The sequence below is a fragment of the Drosophila rhopaloa genome, unplaced genomic scaffold (assembly GCF_018152115.1).
Source record: "Drosophila rhopaloa isolate 14029-0021.01 unplaced genomic scaffold, ASM1815211v1 contig_178, whole genome shotgun sequence".
NCBI lineage: Eukaryota > Metazoa > Arthropoda > Insecta > Diptera > Drosophilidae > Drosophila > Drosophila rhopaloa.
In genome coordinates, this window is record NW_025335059.1 from 8,742,501 (window position 1) to 8,762,207 (window position 19,707).

The following is a 19,707-nucleotide window of genomic DNA, read 5'->3' on the forward strand; positions in this document are numbered from 1 at the left end:
GTAGAGTATTTTATTGGGCTTTTTATACCCTTGCAGAGGGTATTATAATTTCAGTCAAACGTTTGCAACGCAGAGAAGGAGACATTTTCGACCCTATAAAGTATATATATTCTTGATCAGCATCACCACGAGAGTCGATCTAGCCATGTCCGTCTGTCCGTCCGCCCGTCCGTTTCTACGCAAACTAGTCCCTCAGTTTTAAAGCTATCTGCTTGAAACTTTCCCAAAAGTTGTCTTTCCATTGCAGGTAGTATATAAATCGGAACGAGCCGGATCGGGCGACTATATCATATAGCTGAACGTTCGGAAAAGCCATAACTTTGATGTTTTTAAAGTTAGGAAGTAGGGATTTTCTATGAGCTTTTTATTTTTGGCCAATTTATCCGACCTACCGAATTTCATAAGGATCGGACGACTATATCCTATAGCCGCCATATAACTGATTGATCGGAAATGCCATAGCTTTGGTGTTTGTAAAGTTAAGAAGTTTCTATGGGTTTTATTTTTGGCCAATCACTCCGACATACCAAATTTCATAAGGATCGGCCGACTATATCTTATAGCTGCCATATAACTGAACGATTGGAAATGCCATAACTTAGGTGTTTTTAAAATGAGGAAATTGGGACTTTTTATGAGTATTAAGAATTAAGAATATAATTTACAGAATATTCTGCAAGGGTATATCACCTTCGGCTCCGTCCGAAGTTAGCTTTCCTTTCTCGTTCAAAATAACATAAAAAAATAAATATTTGAAATAAAACTGAAATTAATTGATAATGTTTTAGATGTATTTGTTGCTAAGATAATTATCAGTTTCTTTAAAATTTTCTTTCCTAGAAAATGTTACACAGCTCACACCTATGATGCTCAATAATTACTCATTAGCCAAGTGAAATTGTAAGAACATTTACCTAGATATTTTCCAAGAAATATTTCACAAGCAAACGAAACCAGGGGCGTCGGGCCGGGTCTTCCACATAAGTGTGTGTCATAACCTCCATCGTTGTTTTTGCTACTGTGCCACTTTTGCCAGGGCTTTATTTACATGTTTTGCACATTTGCTCCGCTTGCTTTTAGCCAAGTTTGCTTTTTTTTTTTGCTTTTGACTTTATTGGTGCCATTTTCAATGTGAATTCATTGAAAGCACCGCTGTTGTTGCTGTCGTTGTAGACTTTTTATTTGTGCTCGTTGCTGCCTGCTAATTTGCAGCAACACATAAAAATAAACCGAAAGAAATACACCGACACACGTCTAAAATAAAAATGGGTGTGACGAGGCCACGTGCAAGCCCCCTCGCGATTTCCTCCCTCTAGACAGCTTTTTCTGGGGAGGGGTTGTGGAAGTAGGCGTGGCCCAGGGGGATGGAACGTTGGCCATTGCCCTCGCCCTCTGCCTTTATTTAAGGCATTTAAAATTTTATTTTCAACCATCACCGGTGACCAATTCACCGAGAATGAACCGAGGCACGTGCATTTACACAGCGATGACGAGGCCACAATCGACACAAATTAAATCTTAAGAACATTCACAAAAAAATTAAAAATGTTTTTAATTCTAAACAGAAGAGAAGTTAACTATTTAAATGAATGTATCTAAAATAAAAAATAATGCAAAACGAATTACATTGACCTACTGAAGCAAAGAAACTTGTACCTCGTCGAAATAATTACAGAATTTACTATAAGTAGTCATTTATTTGTAAGTTATTTAAAAATCATTATCTTTGAACTTCTTGTAGGTTTTTTTTTAGATAATTCAGGAATGTCATTTTTCCTCTGTGTAGCAACTGTGAAATGCAATTCCCAGTCAAAACCACCTGCAGTGAGTTAGATAAGAACAGACAAGTGCATGAGCCTTGGCTTGGCAATGAAAAGAAAGCTGCAAAAACATATGTTCATGTGATGCACATTTCTTGGGCAGAGGTGAGATGAATGGACATTGCAAGAACACGAGTTTCGGTCACGGTCTTATTTAGAAGCGGCGGGGCGCAATACTTAATTTTGTTGAAGGAAGAAACTCATGCGAATCTGCAAGGTCTATAAGAAAATACAAATACTAAATTGTCTTACAGGAAAAACACATCTTACCTATTTTTTGAATGCCAAATTCACCCTTACCTTTTAATCTTAGTAGGTTTAATTACCTTTCAATAAATACACATACAAATTAAAGTACAGAATAGAAATAAAGTACCTGCTCAGCAATGGAAGTAGACGAAGTTAAAAGTTTGGAAGGGATGCCCGATTGCGCAAAGGTGCGGTTAAACCAGATGGATACCATAACGCGGACTTTGAGATGCGTAAAGAGCGATCTGGAGATCTTCGATGTTGACGAGGAGGTCAGCTTCTCAAATGCCGAAGAGGAGGAGCAAATGGAGTTATATGAGATCTCCGAAGATGTTACGGACGATGCAGAAAAGGCAGTGAAGGTTGTTCACGATATAGATTGCCTGATCCGACAAATTGAACTCATGCAGATTACCATTAAGAGTCGTCAGTTTAAGGAAAGTAGCGAAAAGGTCAGTGAAAAATCTGAAGAGCATCCGATAGAAACCCTGACCAAGGCCCAAATAAAGTGCAAGGAGCAGGAAAATGAGGAAAATGAAAGGGACTCCGAAACACAGGTAAAATCGTCAATCAAACAGCCCAAATTCATTCCGCTGGAGGGCCAGGAATTACTGGAAGCAAGGAGCCTTCGCCAAGCCCACCATTGTATTCAATTAGAAATAGACAAAGTGATCTGCAGATATCAAAACTTTCGCGAAATCATACATAAAATGCGCGAACAATTTCGCTGCATGGAACTGCAACTGGAGGATCTGATCTCCAAGTCTCGGGAGCAGCTCGCTTGGACCCATGAGGTGGCCAAGGAGATGAAGGTCTGCAAGGAGCGGCACACATATTTGCTCGACGTCAAGATGTCCAAGCACGAAGTACTCAAAACGGCCAAGGTTCATGCCGCCCGATTTGCCAAAAAAAATTCTGCCTATCTTAACAAAAGCCGCCTGAGACGCGAAATATTTGAGTTTAGCGAGGAGGTTAATGACCTTGTTCTGTTTATGGGTGAACTGCACCAAGAACTGCACCGAAATATGGCTCTACTCGAAAAGCCACGCATGAATAAACAGGAAAATCCAACCGAATTTATAATGTCTATTGCCGAGTCAACAAGTCTATCCCATAAGTTCGCGGAATCGCGAATAAAGCTTGAAGTCAACGAGATGACCCAGAATTAATTTAGAGGGACTTACAAAAATATATATTACATTGTATATACTAAGCATAAAATCTTAACATGTTCTTGAGACTATACAAGTAAATTTAGAAAAAGTTTAACCAGAAAAATAAGTATTTCAAGCAAGTATTTTCAAACGAAATAAAAGAGAAAATTGTATTTGCTCGGGAGAACTACTTAAAGGATAAATTATATAAATGTATTAGATTCTGTATATTTCAACATCGTGTTTTGGAAAACTCACTGACTCTCCCATTTTAATCAGTGGGCTGCCGCCTTCGGACCAATCTCACGTTTCGCTGCACTGGCGCACTGGTGTCACGTAAGCTGCATTTGCCCAGTCGGTGCTGAAAACAGAGCGCAATCGATTCCGTCACGATCCGAGCGCGTCCAGGGTGTGTGCAGTGCCATGTGCAGCGTTAACTTTGAGGTGGAGCGTCATGACCCTGACCATAGACACAGTCGCGAAAACGCCGATTTGAAATCGTGTTTGTGGGGGAAATGTGTGCACTTGGAGAAAAGATAATGTTTAACTAGTACTATTTCTACAAAGGATGTATGAAAGTGACTAATAAAAACAAATGTCCTAATATCCTACATTTATAGATAACATTTTAAATTTTTAAAATTTTTTTTAAATTATTAATTTGTATATTCTTTTATCATAATGTATTATTTAGATATTTTTGAAAAGATACAAAATTCCATTCAACAGAACTCTGATGAGCTCCTTCATAAACCATAGCTACACAACTAAAATGAATGAATTCAAATTACTATAAAATTATTTTGTGTATTATTATAATAATATATTATATCTCAAAACCGGCGTAGTTCCTCTCTTTTTCTATGAATCAGCAAGGCCCATTAAGCTTTGGGTTGTTGGCAGTGTTTTCCGTGTGTTTTCCGACTCGTAACAGCTGATGGTTGCAAATGAGCGTTGCGATTGCGAATTGATGCGAAACGCGTTGTCGTCGCCGAAACGCTTAACCCTGGTGCTGGCACGTTTTTAGCCCACACGCGATGCCCACATTTAAACACCAGAAATCCACACAGAGGCAAAAATACCAAGACGTTGTAATAGATTGAGACATCGGTTGACAACCGCCCAATAAGCTCAGAGCTTGACCACTCGACGGCACTGCGGGCGAGGTAAAGTGCTGTCCTTTCAGGAAATGAGTCTAACTCTGGACTTGTTATAATTCGTTTGCTCCCATTGGCTTACAATGTGCCATAATTGACTTATAAATATGCTCTGATAACTTTTAAAGCTCTCTATGTAACATTGTTAAATTATTTATATATATTTTATATATATAGTTTATATATTATTAATTTCAAAATTTTCAAATAACTGAATCACAGAAAAATGTTTTGGTTAGAAATATATTTTTCTATTTATTTTTTGTATATCTATTGTTTTTGAAAGCTTTTAAAAAATATAAGATTTTTTAGTCGAACTAACTAAAAATAATTTTGAGTCACTGTCAAACCTTCCAGCTTTTCATTTGTTCACGATTAAAATGTGCCTTCCTCATTGATTCCTTTTTTTCGTTGCAGTGGCCAAAGGTTCAATGACCTCGTCGAGTCGCCGTCGCCCAGCGAGATTGCAACGAAAGATGCCGCACATCCTGGCCCGTTTGACGTCCTCCTCCACGGACACCAGCAGCGGCGTGGAAACGGAGGTGGAGATGGATTCCGAACAACGGATGCAGCTAGATGAGGACAGCTTTTCGACTGCCAGGATTCAGTTCCAGCAGCAACAGCCACATTCCAGCGGCGTCAGCAACATCAAGACAGTATTACAGCCGACGACGGCCAGTGGATATAGCAACAAACACAACCGATCGGCTGCGGCCAAACACTGTGATGAGGTGCCAGTCCGCTTGGAGGACGATGACGCCGACAGCGGGTACGAGTACAGCCAGGATCCGATAAAGGAGCAGCATCTGTATCATCAGAACAGCGATGGCCTGCTGTCCATTGCCATCAAGACTATCAAGTTGGTGCAGCGCAACAAGCTGCTGCAAAAGCGACTGGCCCAACTGCAGCTCGAGACCTCGGAGTTCATTGCCTCGGTGCTGGCCAATCCGGAAAACCGCCAGTTCCGCGAAAAAATCTCGCCCAAAGCCGAGGCTAAGGTCAGCAACATGTTGCTGCGCCACTAAGCAGGCGGTTTTTTCTTTGATCTGGAAAAACTAAAAAATTAAAGCCCCATATCTGGACGAGGGACAGAGTGCATAGTTTAAAAAACCTATTTCAATTCCATGAGAATTATTTTTATGTGATAATTTATGAAATCGCAGTATGCAAATCGTAAACTCGGTTTGGCAACATGATGCTGCAACATTGGGAGGGCGCTAAAAATAATATTGCCTACTTATGGGCTGCCCATGTAAAATGCAAATTTACATGGAAAATGTATGTAAAATCAAATTATTTTAATTGAGATATCAAAAGATAAATTAAAATAAAATATAATTTAGCTGCCTGTATGTTATAATATTTTCATTGCTTAATATATTTTTTTTTTCTCTAATTTATGTATTCCCACTCCGACAAAGCACTTCCAACAAACGAAATCAACTTTTTCCCACGTCCAGGGAAGTTATTTTTGAGGGGCTTAGTTTGAAATAAATCGTACTGATTAAATTTATAAAAAATGCATCAAAGTTTAACAATTACAATATACAACATAAAACAGAAATCGCTATGCTAACATTTACAAAAATAAAATATTTATATAAATCCAAAAAGTCCAAAAGTGTATCTGTAGTCGTTAAGTACATTTTATGTTTTGCAGTTTCTACACTCAAGAATTAATTAATAATAAATCTACATAAACATATATCTAGAAAAAACCCAGGCATAATCAATGAAACCCTACGACGCTTTTCGCTTTATACAACAAATAGTTTTAGTGAAACTTGATTGACGTGCAAAGCAATTGGTTTAAACAAAAACAAATACGTAATTGATTTTCGGTATTAGTACATTAACCGATATAATTCAATGAATATGCCTAGTATATGAGTATATCGGAATTATCAAAATGCCGCAAAGCAACGCAAATCAAAGCAAAACCAAAATACAATCTAACTCCAAAGCAAATCTTTTCAATTCTAAAACTTTACATGAACTCAACTTAACTGGTATTTTCCCTTTACATACTTAAAAGAATATCAAATCGTCAAACTCACCACAGAAGTTTTCATCAATAAAATTAGTGACAAATTAAACATACTTATCGTTGTCTTATTTCTTCTTTGGGGTTTCTTGACTTGTTCGAAGCCTGAAGTAAAGCAAACAAGTCATGGCTAAGTGGCTACGAGTACTTTGGTTGTGTCAATAACACCAAATCAAAGCGTTCAAAGACCGTCTCGGCCTGAACAGATTTGACATGGAGTCTGTCATCAAATTGGTCATGATAGCCTGGCTGTTCTGAAAAACGGTAGCCAACTTGTAGATAAGTACACATATATACAAAGAAAAAGTTGCAATAACGTTAGCTTAAGGTGATTGATTGATGTATAGGATAATATTGCTTACCCTTTTTTGTTTCTACTTCTTTAATTTGCATAATTTTTTTATAGGATTCTCCTTATTACATATTTGGTTATTCGAATGCAAGATTTTCGGAACACCCCACTGATTGCCGGCTGTAATGCATATCCATTCAATACCGAGTAAAATTATTCAGCAATTGTTTCAAGTTCATTCAATTAAGTCGGGCCTCCTTAGCCTGGTTTAGACCTTTTGAGTGTCATTTGGCTTTTGGATTTTTATTATGGTACACCCTTGTCAGCACGTCGGCAAAGTCTCCTCTATGCATTTATTTTTTATTTTTGACCGCACACTTGACACTCAAAGAAGTACTCAGCTCAATTTCAGCCCTCAGATGCGTAACCATAATTGTACCAAAACGCTTGTGACGTTGGTCAATCATCGTGCTGCGCTTATGGCATTGTGGGTGCTCAATCACGGAGGCTATTATTATTGTTAGTTTACAGGCATTATATTGTTTTATTGGGTTTTTTACGCACTCTGGTCACGTCTTCATCTGTTTGAGACACGTGATTTATGGGGCACAAGTGCCTGCGACCCGGCCCACTTGACACTGAAGAGGTTTTATTACCCCCGGCCAACGGTGCAGAAACCGCTGATTTGTGTTTATTTTGATGGCGTTATTTGGATTAGTATTTGCTAATTTGTATTATTTGATATCCGTCTGAACTGCCACCGTTTCTTTTTTTGGCTGCAGCGAACTAAATCGCCTCACAATTGTGTTTCAAACCAGATCGCTTTGCTGTTTACCTTGGCAAGGTCGTTTATCAAGTGTTTCGGGGCGCGTTTGTCTAAGTACTTAAAATTTATATTATTAGGGTTGAGTCACTTGAAGTGGCCTATAAATAATATTCACACTGACATCAGTTTTACTGCGAAAGATGCATTTGTTTTGCTTGTTTGCTCGAGCCAATTTTAACACTAGCCGATGACATTGGAAATTACTTGAGCTTGCTAATTTGTAAAATGAGTATGTAGAATGCAAATTCGTTAGCAAACACTTAATAGGTTACATTGTGCTTATTATAAGAAGGTTCTTATAATATTTGCGGAATAAATAAAGTAATTCATATTTAGCTTTGCTAGTGGCCTTGTTCTAATTCTCATGATCATTCTGGCTCGGAAAAGATTCTACATTTAGGCCCATAGCTTTGGCTATTTAAATATTTAAGACTTAAGAGGAAATACTGCTGTACTTTTTCAAAACACATCTCAATTAGGCTACAGAAATTATGCAGTCTCATTTTCTGCTCTGGGTCAGCTATCACCTTTTGGAAAAACCAGCCCAGCTTTTGTTTAGTAGTTAAAATTTAATTAGCAAGTTGCATTGTTTTCAGCTTTTGATCTTTAATCAATTATCAGGTCTCGAAGTGAGTGGGTTGACCACTATTGTGGAGTATGTGCTCCTAACTCGTAGAAGTGTATGAGCCGGGCTATTTGATTGTTGCCAAGTCATGCCAAATGAATGTGCATAAAAGCTGGGCAAATATCAAATAAATCACTGTAAAATGCATTTAAACCGTTTTGTTGGGATTGTGGCTATTAAAAGAAATATCCAGCCACCAAACATGTCTTGTACTCAAGGTCAGTTTGTTTTTTGCGATTCACCGAAATCGCCAAAATTTAGAGAAAAATGTGTATTGTGAAAGTATCTGCGAAATCGGGCGAGCTAGAGCCAAAAAATTTGTTCAGTTGCCCATTAAAGAAACGATTTGGCTGTTGTTCGTATGCAAATGAGTCTGGGTCAAGCGTTTGTAATCCGCTGAATGCCATCTTTATGATCTTCGGGCTCATGTAACCCAAGCGATCTGGTAAGGTCATCTGTGAAGCCGGAAAAGCGTCACTCCAATCTTGACATTGAACTTCAAAAGCAGTCCAATGACTTGTTCCATTATTGTAGTTCCAATAATAATTCAAAAATCGAAAACAGTAAACAGCGGAAGCACTTTAATTCAACCTACTTGATCTTTCGCACCTCCGCGCTAATCAGTCGGCGACAAATCGCTGATCACCCATCCACTTGTTCGGTTCGATTAGGCTTTACAGCGATCTGCGGGGTGCTAATCAATATGCAGCAAATTCCCCAAAAATAGCTCGTAAAATGGCCAAAAATTTGCAAGTTCACCCGATGAACTTGAAAAATGATGGTCCATCGTGGAGCGGCGCACAAATGTATCTTGTATCTTTTTTCGTGATCGCCCGAACGTAGCGCGTTGACCGACTAGCCCGGTAGCTACCCGTGTTGTTAGCTGAGTTTTTAACTTTTTTTTTACTTTATCTCGCATAGGCTTCAACGTTGCAGGCCGGGCAGCGACGTTTCATTTAAGCGCCGGACATCAGCGGGCGCGCATGCGCTCTTTAAAAATACATCGGTGAATCGATTTGGAGTATTTGTCTATACAAGTGGCCTATTTTCGTACAGATCATTTCGTAAGTGCATTCTATCGGCAAGTGTTTTGCATGGATTGTGCATTGGTAAACGTGTTTAGAATTTCACAATACTATTTGAGACAATTTTTGTTCCACGGTGCGTTTGTGTGCTCCTATCTGGTCGGTTGACGTAAACTCTATATACATTTGGCAAGTTGCTCTTGTTGAGAACTAGTCAAGTTGCTAGGCGAGCAAAAAATGCAGTTCTGCGGTTTTTGGCTAATGAAATGCATACGTATATGCTGTGGCTTAAAGGGGAATAGATTTTCACCCTTTGGATTTTTCAAGTTATTCTATTTTATTTATTACAGTGGTTAATTTTTAGTGTAAATACATACCGTTTCTTGATAATTAAAAACAAATTTTTAATGTATATTTGGACTTGCCAAAAAATTGTATACAAATGTTAACAAATTGCTGTCATTTATAAGCAATATATTACATTATTATCATCTTTATTAGTCTGATGATTTCTGCAAAGATAATTTTTGGGCAACGCAACCGCAATGTGTTAATCCATGTTAATAGGCCACTCTGTTACTCATAAGTCATTAAGTTTCAAATCGGATTTAACAAATTTCATGTTATAGTTATCGAGATCTTCAGGCGGCACGTCTCACCCAATTAAGCTCGGTTTAATGACCCGCATTGATAGGCATGGGGTAGATAACCAGAACCTTAATGAATGCAACGCCCTTCGGAAGGCGGGCCTAAAACTGAAACGAGCTTAAAGTAGTTCTGTAATCGCTGAAACCGATCGAGTGAATCCGATTAGAAGGCCATGGCCAAGTTATAGAACTTAACTGGGCGAAGACAAAGCCGAGGTATTTCTATTTTATACAGTGTATATCGTGGATCGTTGAATCAGGTTTCGACTTGGCTACTGTATCAACTCATTGAACTACTCGCCGGCTTTATTGAGGTTAATTGAAATGATTTATTAACATTTGTGCAATTTTTGTCGGCGTTTCGAAAAACCCAAAACTGAGATAATTTGCATAAAAAAACATTTGGCGCCCACAACTTAAAGTAATTTAATTTCGAATAATTTTTTTTTGTATTTTTTTTTGGCAATACTGTTTTTGTTTTGTGAGCATCCGCGTGCGGTTTATGGGTCAACGCTTAAATATTTGTTTCGTCTCCGCGATCGATTTATTTTGATTTTATTTGCAATGTTTGCTTTGATTTGGTTTCTTCTTCATATTGGTTTTGTTTTGACCACGAACCGGTTGGCTAGCATTAACTTAATTTCAATCCTTTTGCAAAGTCATTATTTTTATTGGCACTTTTGATTTTCTCGTTTTCTTGTAACCCCAAAACCTGTTGAACTTGAGCTCAAAACGCGTTCGGGACGTACCGAAGTCGATCGAGCGTAAATATAACTCAGAACAGAAAAAAGGGAAAAAGTGAAATCGTTCTCAAGGCTGCTGCAATTTGCGAGCAGCTGCTAATCAAGAGTTCTGGATTCCTCAGAGAGTTTCTTTTGTTCAATATTTACGGAAATTTTAATAAATTCAAATGATTAGTCCTAAAGTTCTTAACGTCGCAGTTGAAGTTTTTTAAAAAAATACATTAAATGTCACTATAGAAATAAAAATAAATATGAATAATGGGCATAAATAACTGTGAAAACATAAATAATGACAAAAATAAATCTAAAGGCCAATAGAAATTTTAACAGCATACAAAAAGATGCAATTTTTTGAGCAAGTAAAAACATTTCCGCATATTCTGGTGTTGTTTACAATTTTATGACCAGCCTCTAGCTAAACACGCAACTAATCTTCTAAGTAGGAACCGCATTTGAATATAATTTATTGGAAATATTAATTGTCAAATTATTTTTGCAGATTAATATATGGTCAAGATGAAATTTTTTGGAGTACTGCTTCTCTGTCTGTGTTACCTTCAAGCCACAAGGTGCCAACTTTTGGTGGACTTGGCCCGTGATTTCGAGACTACGTTGCTGAACAATCGGATTCCCGACACCACACGATTTTTGCCGGAATATGACTTCATTATTGTGGGAGCTGGCAGTGCGGGTTGTGTGATGGCCAATCGGCTGAGTGAGATTACATCGGTCAGTGTTTTGCTCCTGGAGGCCGGAGATCAGGAAACCTTCATCAGCGATGTTCCACTGACAGCAGCTCTCACCCAAATGACACGTTACAACTGGGGCTACAAAGCCGAACCCACGGAAAACGCCTGCCAAGGATTAAAGGGCGGCGTTTGTAACTGGCCAAAGGGGCGTGGCGTGGGTGGTACGAGTCTGATCAACTTTATGCTGTATACTCGCGGTCATCGCAGGGATTATGATGAGTGGGCGGCGGCCAATAACTCAGGCTGGTCCTATGATGAAGTGCTGCCCTATTTTCGGAAATCCGAGCGAATTGGAATCCCTGAGCTGTATAAATCACCCTATCATGGTCGCAATGGACCGCTGGATGTGCAGTATACGGACTATAGGTCACAGCTGCTGAAGGCCTTCCTGAAATCCGGCAGGGATATGGGTTACGATATCACGGATCCGAATGGAGAGCATTTGATGGGTTTCGCGAGGTCTCAGGCCACCATTCGAAATGGCAGGCGATGCAGCACTGGCAAGGCCTTCATACAGCCAATAGTTCGGCGCAAGAACCTGCACATCTCCATGAAGAGCTGGGTGACCCGACTGATCATCGATCCGGTCACTAAAACAGCCACTGGAGTGGAGTTCGTAAAGCAACGTCAGAGATTTGTGGTTCGAGCCCGAAAGGAGGTGATCCTATCCGCTGGAACCATCGCCAGTCCTCAACTCCTCATGTTATCCGGAGTGGGACCGGCGGATCACCTAAAGGAGCACAACATCACAGTGGTGCAGGATCTCCCAGTGGGCTTCAATCTTCAGGATCACATAACACTTAATGGTCTGGTGTTCGTTGTAAACGATTCGACGGTTAACGATGCCCGTTTGCTGAATCCCTCGGACATCTTTCGGTACATATTTGCGGGACAGGGACCGTACACCATTCCCGGTGGAGCAGAGGCATTCGCTTTTGTAAGAACTCCCAGCTCCAGTTTTGGTAAGACTTCATCGTGAGTTGAACATAAGTTGGAACTCTTATTAAGTCCCTTTATCATTTTTAACCATCAGCCAAGGACTATACGGACATGGAACTGGTGTTAGGGGCAGGATCCTTAAGTGGCGATCGATTTGGCACTATGCGAAATTTACTAGGCATCACTGATGAGTTCTACGACACCATGTTTGGGGATCTGCAGGACAAGGAAACCTTTGGTCTGGTTCCGGTGCTCCTGCGTCCCAAAAGTCGGGGACGCATTTCGCTGCGCAGCCGTAATCCCTTTCACTGGCCACGAATGGAACCCAATTTCATGCAGCATCCCGACGATGTGAGGGCCATGATCGAGGGAATTGAAATGGTAGGTATATTTATATTTAAAATAAAATCTAATTTAGGAAAATAATTACAGACAACAGAAATTAAATGGTAAACATAAAAGTTTTTCGTTTTTCCAAAGACTTTTTTCTTTTTTTTCTTTAGTTCTCTTTTTTAATGTATTAGAATTTAAGATATTTATTTCAATTAAGGTAAAAACTGCAAAATTTATTTATTATTCTACTAATTTTTCACTTTGTTTCTCCCGTGCTAAAGATGATTAATATACCTTTCTTGTTCCCATTTTCCAGATCCTCCAACTTGCCCGATCCAAGCCCATGGTGAAGATGGGCACTCGTTTCCATGACCGTCCCTTTCCGGGCTGTGAGCACCTGAAGTTTGCCAGCGAAGAGTACTGGAGGTGCTGTCTGCGAAGGTATGGATCCAGTTTGCAGCACCAATCGGGCACATGTAAGATGGGTCCCGCCGCGGATGAAACTTCCGTGGTGGATGCCCAACTGAGGGTCCACGGCATCCGCGGACTACGTGTTGTGGATGCCTCGGTGCTCCCTAATGTTCCAGCTGGCCACACCAATGCCATTGTGATCATGGTCGCTGAAAAAGCGTCGGATATGGTCAAGGATGCCTGGCGAATGAGGACCACTCCCTTGAATTCCTAAATCTATTAAGCACGTTATTTATTATTTAGTTGTCGCTGTTGTCATTAGGTTAAGTTCTCATGTGATAGTTAAGCTAAATTTAAAATGTTCTTTGGGGTATCTTTTAATGCTTTGTATTATGAGTTGTGATTGGTGATAAAAATGAATATTTATTAAGTTTTATAAATCTTTATTAAGCTATATCATAATTTTGTCTGCCTTAAATTAAATTAAATTAAATTAAAAAAAACGTTTTTTTTTTAAGCTGAATTAAATAAAGCAAAGAGCTTATTAAATATGAATATTGATTTACTTTTGAAATCTTGCGCCAAGACTGTAAGCTTTTACAAACTTTGAGCTTATATGTTTTTGTAGCAGCCACCTTCTGTTTTTTCGAGCTTGAAGCTTTTGCAGATTTATGTAATAAAATACGTTTAAGAGTGAAGCGTATACAGTGGCGCTTCTTCAAATAAACGTTGTAGATGGCGTGTTTTACGTTTTTTAAGCTTACGTATAGCAACGAATTTTGTAAGTTAACAAAAATACAGGTTAAAACCTTAATATAAAATACTTAGAAAAGTGGTTAAATTCTTTCTGGCTAAGACTAACCCTAAATTTAGCTTCTGCTGTTACCAAAATAAGCAGTGTCACGCACAGGCATATTTGAGTTCACATGGGACCCAGATGGAGGCTAATACCAATGGCTTTGCGTGCTCCGTTGAGGATTGTTTTTAATGACCGCTCGCCGGGTAATTGCTGACCCCCCTCTCCTTGGAAACAGAGACAAAGCTCCCGCCTAGCAACCGTTGCGTTTTAGAGGTTCCTTAGCCCGGCCATAAAGTTAACCCACTTTGTCTGGTCACTTCTTGTATGTAAGGCCATGGCCACGTGGCGTATGTGGAATAGGATTAATTAAATATTAAAAGCAAAGGTGGAAATAACCCTTAAGACTCAGTTATTCTTGGATATAATAATACTGAGCTTTAAAATTTAAAAGCTATTTAGATTTATTTGAAGTTTGTATTATTTTTTTAATTAAAATCTTTATTTCTGCCTTTTGAATTCTATCACCAAATAGACAACAGAAAAGCAAGAAAAAAGTGTATGTTAAGAATCGAATTTTGTTAGCCATTTTCCAGATAGTTGTTACGAGTTTTCTTCCTAATATTCTTCTGAAGTATTTGTTAGCCTTTAACGAAAAGTATTTGTTGCTTAAATATTTTAGGAATAAAAAGTAAAAGCTTACAATCTAAATTCCACCACGCCCTTGAATCGACTGATTGGCATTACTTAAATATTTAAGTCCTCTTTAACAAAGTGGATTTATTGAGCGTGGGTGTGGGCAAGATTTTGGCGTATTTGCGGTGAAATATTTCTGCGGGTGCGGACCAGGATGTCTGTCGCTGCCATCCGCCTCTCTATTCAAATTACGTGGATGCCAATGCCTGTGGTCATAGGTCAACAATGCGACATTTTGGAGCTCAGATTCCCAATATACGCTGTCAGCCACAAAATAGTCCAATTACGCCCTTGGCTCACTGCCGTTTGCGAGCTAATTGATTTCGAAAATAATGGGGTCAATAATGAAATTGGTATCTCCATGAAATTGCACAATTGGTTTGGTAATTGAAAAATCACAACAGTATGGAAAAAATGTCATTTAAACGGAATTTTTTTATTTTGTATTTTTTCTTTTACCTGAAGCCACTTAAAGTTGGGGGTCATTTAAAGTATATGTTTCTTATCTTGTTTTTCAGCTGAAGCTGGAAAAAGAGGGCAAAACGGATGTCACTCAAGTGGAGCAACGGAACGATAAGACTGGAAAATGTTGCACTTAAATGAAGAGGGTTGCATGCAAAGCAGCTCACTGAGTTTTGCACTATCTCCCTTGACTGATCTAATTAGGAATCTTACGACGTGAGAAGGCGACTGAATGGGTCATAGAATACCATGCTCCATGAACTGTGCAATCAGGGGCATCTTGTCTATGGTTGGATTTTATATGTAAATTTTTGGTTTCCTTAAATGCCTGCAGCTTTAAAAAGTTTAAAAAGAAATCAATAATATAAATAAAAACCCCTGTAGGTATCCAATTATTCGATATGGTTTTATTTATGAAAGAAAAAAATAATGTATTACTAATAATAATGGTATTACTTTTATATATATTTAAAAACAGAGCTTTTTCATTTTAAATGCCTTTTCTTCTTCTGGACTCAAAACGATATTGATTAAATTATTAAATGCCGGAGGCAGCGATTATTAATGATCATACCTATTAAAAATAAACTCCCCACTTATTGAAATCAATAGCCCTCTTAACACTCATTTTAGATAATCTTTAAATAAAAATTCACCAGCTCAACCTATCCTCTAATAGTTTTAAAACTTTGTTTTGCAACATTTTCTTTTACTTTATGCACGGCTTATTTGCAAAAGTGCTCGAAGCCCTCGAAGAATGCAACGGAAACTGAGCAGAGTTGTAAAGTTGGCTGAAAAAATTAAATGCGGCCAGTGAGGTCTGAGAAACTGACCAGTCAAAGGCTTAATGAAAGGGGATACAACGTTCCGGCTTAGTAGGTACTTTAAAAATGTTTCTCTTGGAGGAGAGGAAAAACTTGGGCCAGAGAAAAACCACCAGAAGGAAAAGAAAAGTTGGATAAAAGTTTCCTGCTTTTGTGTGCAAATATTTAGCACGGAAATTGCACTTGCAACAGGAGAAGTCCTTGAAAAAACCAAAAGGGTTCCTGGTGTTATAATTAAATGCGCACAAGAAGCAAAAACGAAACTTTTGTAACCGAGTTGCGGCATGTAGCGACTAATTGCATTAAGGTATAATTAATAAAGAAAGTCTTTTCAATTTGTGATAGTGACTAAATGGGTGAATTGTTTAAAGGAGTTTTTTCATAACCAAATCACAGTCAAAGTTATGTGCTATTATAATAAATGTGACTCAAGCAAGTAAAACTTTTCGCACTTTCGTAGAAAGTTTTTCCAGATTTCAGAGGAAATCGGCCTAACATATGTTGATGTCAATGCCTGCGGAATTTTGGCGAGTTTACGAGGCATTCCAAGTTAAAGTCATTTCGCAAAGTACACGTCAAGGCGGTAAGTGCTCAAAAAATATGGCAGCCTAGGCCAGGAGGGCGTTATAATTTATGATAAGCCAATAAAAATAATTGAAAAACATTAATGCCACGCCGCCTAAGACTGGCAGCGGTTAATGGCGAGCGTTGAACTCGAAGCCCGGCCCAGAAATGTCCTTGTCTGGCTGAAACAAAAGCAACTCACTGCCTTCTCCTGGCTCCCTCATCGATTTCCTTGACAGAAATACGGAGTGAAATCGAAGCTGGCACTAACCAGGCTACCGGAATATTCAAGTAATGGCTAGCAATAAAAAACGGAGCCATAAAAAGGCGAAGAGAGCAGTGGCAGAAAAAGTCAAAGTTGAAGGAGGCCTTCTTGAGACTCGAGGCTGTGTGAAAGGTTTGAAATAAATAAAATATTAGATGAGAACACTGCTGCTTGTATCGATTTCAAATAAAGTCAGTATAATGGACAAAAAGTAGTCTCCTTTGCTTTATAGGAAAACACAATAATTTAATTGGAGACCGTACATTATTGAAACAATAGTAATGTTTCAGCTCTTATACTACGACTTTTTTACGATGTTACAGATTTTCTGCTCTAAAAATATGTAGTTTTTTTCTGGGTTAACTTTTATTTTAAAACCATCTTACCCTTTTAGCTGTCGAAATGACAGGCACCTGAAAGGAGAAATGACAAACATTCTAGTGATGCGTTGGCAAAAAGTTTTTGCTCCTGACGGCCACATCAAGGAACATACTGTTTGACAAAAAGTTTGATTGAAAGGACAACAAAAAAGACCGAGTTGTTTGGCTTGTACAAACTGGCTGATTGAGTGATTGCCCTAACTTTGGCATTCTTAAATCTCTATGGAATGACGTTGATTAAATTAAAAAAATGTTCTTTGAGACTGTAAAGACGTGAGAGCAATTAACTAATTAAAACTGTGAGCAATATAACAAGCAAAGCAAAAATGATAACGTATATTTAATCTAATTCATAAATGAAAAACCTTTTAGGACTTAACCCATTCTGCGCAAAGCTTGAGGCTTTTATCTTTTTTGGCAAAACGCAAAACATGCTTTCAAAATATCACATTTAAGCGGCGTCAGCAAATTGTGGCATCGGATTTCAGGCCATAAATCAAAGCCCAAACATTATGCTATCCTCTGCGGATATCACGTTATTTTATTGTTGAGTTTTTTAACTCAGCTAATGCAGTGACTCCCTCGAGTATTTGCCACCCTCAAAAAGGGATTTTCCGCAGACACGTACGCATATTTCCAGTACTTTTAATGGTAAAATTTATTAACTACGTAAAAAAATGTGAGTCTGGGATTACTTTTGAATTATTTATGACTGCTTTTCGTGGCTAATAAATGCCAAAGCCCACTGAGCACATGATAATAAACATATGATTTGCTTGCGCAGATTTGGGGTGATTAACAGCGTTTCAATCTCACTCGTTTGGCCAATTAGAGAACATTTAACAGAATTAATAGGCCGACATGTGGCAAATTGGTCAATATCATCGTCTGACTCTGGTGCATTCAACGTTCCGCTTTTGGTGTGAACTTAACGCAATATAAATGGTAATTTCCCGTTTAATTCGTCCCGGGTGTCCATATTTGCAAATTGGATGGTTGCCATTCGGACATAGCACATTTGGCGAAATAATTTATGGCTAACTCATTGTTATGGCCTGCTTTTATTGAGAAGTGTGCGAAAATTTGTAGAAAGTAAATTAACAGAAACACCGAAATAAGTAGGAATAGCTTCTGTATCTGAAAACCTTCAAGTTCCTTTCAATTGTGCAGAAAAAGTAATCGCTCATTTATTGTGTGGCTTCTCGCATCCTGAACAAATAAAAATTTATTAAATTAAGTTCTAAGGTCGTTAAATAATAATTAATTCATATTGAACAAGCCAGTATTCGGTTTCACCCTGATTTAATATTCAGCTTTACCTAAAGCTTGGGCCTAAAAAACATTTAAAGCCGTCAAATCCCAAATTCTCCTCCTATTATTCAACTTTCAATTCCAGTTGCTGACATGGGAGGGAAAAGCTAATATTTGCTTGCCGTATTTTAAATTAGGGATTTCGGGTGCATGTTTAAGGTGGCCACAACTCACGAGCACGTGCCCAATTTCGTCCTGGTTTTATTTGGACCCAGGTGGCAATAACCCTTGTAGGCCCTTTGTTGACTCGTCGGTCGGCGGCTTTTCATTAATTTTCAGATGCAAATGCAGCTTTTTTTGTTGAGGTCGAGCCTGAAATGGGACCAACTTCCATACCTTTTTCACCTTTCATCACCAAAGTGCGGTTTCTGGGAGAGATATCTAAGGCACTAAAGTAAAATGTATTTATCTAACACTCTAGTCAGGAAAGACTTTAAATGAAAAGATATCTCTTTTCGTACATAGATAACATTCTTTAAAGTTTACTTAAAAAAAACAACTTCTGTTAATCGCATTTAATGATTTCAATTGTTCATTGACTCAGCTAAACAAAGGTCTTTTGAAAATGCGAAGACCAATTCCCGAACTAATTCTTTGTGCTGTCATTATCAGGTGTATTTTATAGGGGTCAATAGGCCCAGGTACGTTCAATGCGGATTTGACTATTGACTCAACCACGCACAATTAGATGGTCGAAAAGCACATCCAGGAAATTAGCAATGAGCATGCGAGGAAATGGAAAATCAGGAAAACCGACAAGCAAATAAGCGAATGGTTTGAAAATCAAATGGGCCAATAAATAGGTAAATAAGCCAGGTGTAAAACCTAATTTGTTTGTGAAACGGATTGCGATGTTCTACCGTTTGGTTAAAAAAATATATGTTCGACCAGAAACTGACCAATATCATCTTTGTATTATATGGGAAATACATTAAAGATTTGTGTCTTAAAAGTTATAAATTAGTATTTATTAAAGTATTTTACTTTGGATTTCTTTCAATTAAGTTAAGGTGTATTAAAATAATTAGTGCATAAATATTACCGACACCTAATTGCTCGCGATGTCTAATGATTTGCTGTTCCAATTAAAACCATTTAACTGATTCAATATTTAATTTGCCCAATTAGTCAGTCATGTGCAGTTGTGCCCGACAGGTAAATGCGACAATAAGTGCCTGCTGCTAAGTGAGGCTCATGTGGTCGTAAATAATCGCCGCAGAGAAAGGATATTTCACCTCCAGATTCCTGAGCAGCCATAAATATTTTGTCGCACTTAATGCCAGTTCGTGTTTGTGCTGGCATCCTAATTACATTTTAATGCCCCAACATTTGGCACTTTTTATGCGAAACGGTAACGAGGTCCTTACATATTCTTACGATGATGATGTGTTAGAG

At 38.4% G+C, this 19,707-nt stretch overlaps 3 protein-coding genes across 3 annotated transcripts in view; all 3 read left to right on the forward strand.

Moving 5' to 3' along the window:
* Positions 1-6,480, forward strand: part of LOC108052807 — a 20,181-nt gene extending 13,701 nt beyond the window's left edge. Inside the window, exon 3 of the mRNA XM_044459154.1 lies at positions 4,798-6,480. Coding sequence (XP_044315089.1) covers positions 4,798-5,405 — 608 coding nt within the window. The 3' untranslated portion in view covers positions 5,406-6,480. The remainder of the gene's footprint in view (positions 1-4,797) is intronic.
* On the forward strand, positions 2,153-3,347 carry LOC108052806 (protein CROWDED NUCLEI 3). Its single transcript, XM_017135301.2, has one exon. It carries the CDS (start codon positions 2,207-2,209, stop codon positions 3,236-3,238), a length of 1,032 nt encoding a protein of 343 aa, XP_016990790.2. The 5' UTR covers positions 2,153-2,206; the 3' UTR covers positions 3,239-3,347.
* A 2,653-nt stretch (positions 6,481-9,133) lies between the features above and the next one.
* On the forward strand, positions 9,134-13,494 carry LOC108052805 (glucose dehydrogenase [FAD, quinone]). The gene is made up of 4 exons (XM_017135300.2): positions 9,134-9,231; positions 11,082-12,293; positions 12,365-12,651; positions 12,920-13,494. The coding sequence occupies exons 2-4, from the start codon at positions 11,090-11,092 to the stop codon at positions 13,286-13,288; spliced, it is 1,860 nt and encodes a 619-aa protein (XP_016990789.2). The 5' UTR covers positions 9,134-9,231; positions 11,082-11,089; the 3' UTR covers positions 13,289-13,494.
* Positions 13,495-19,707: the final 6,213 nt, after the last annotated feature.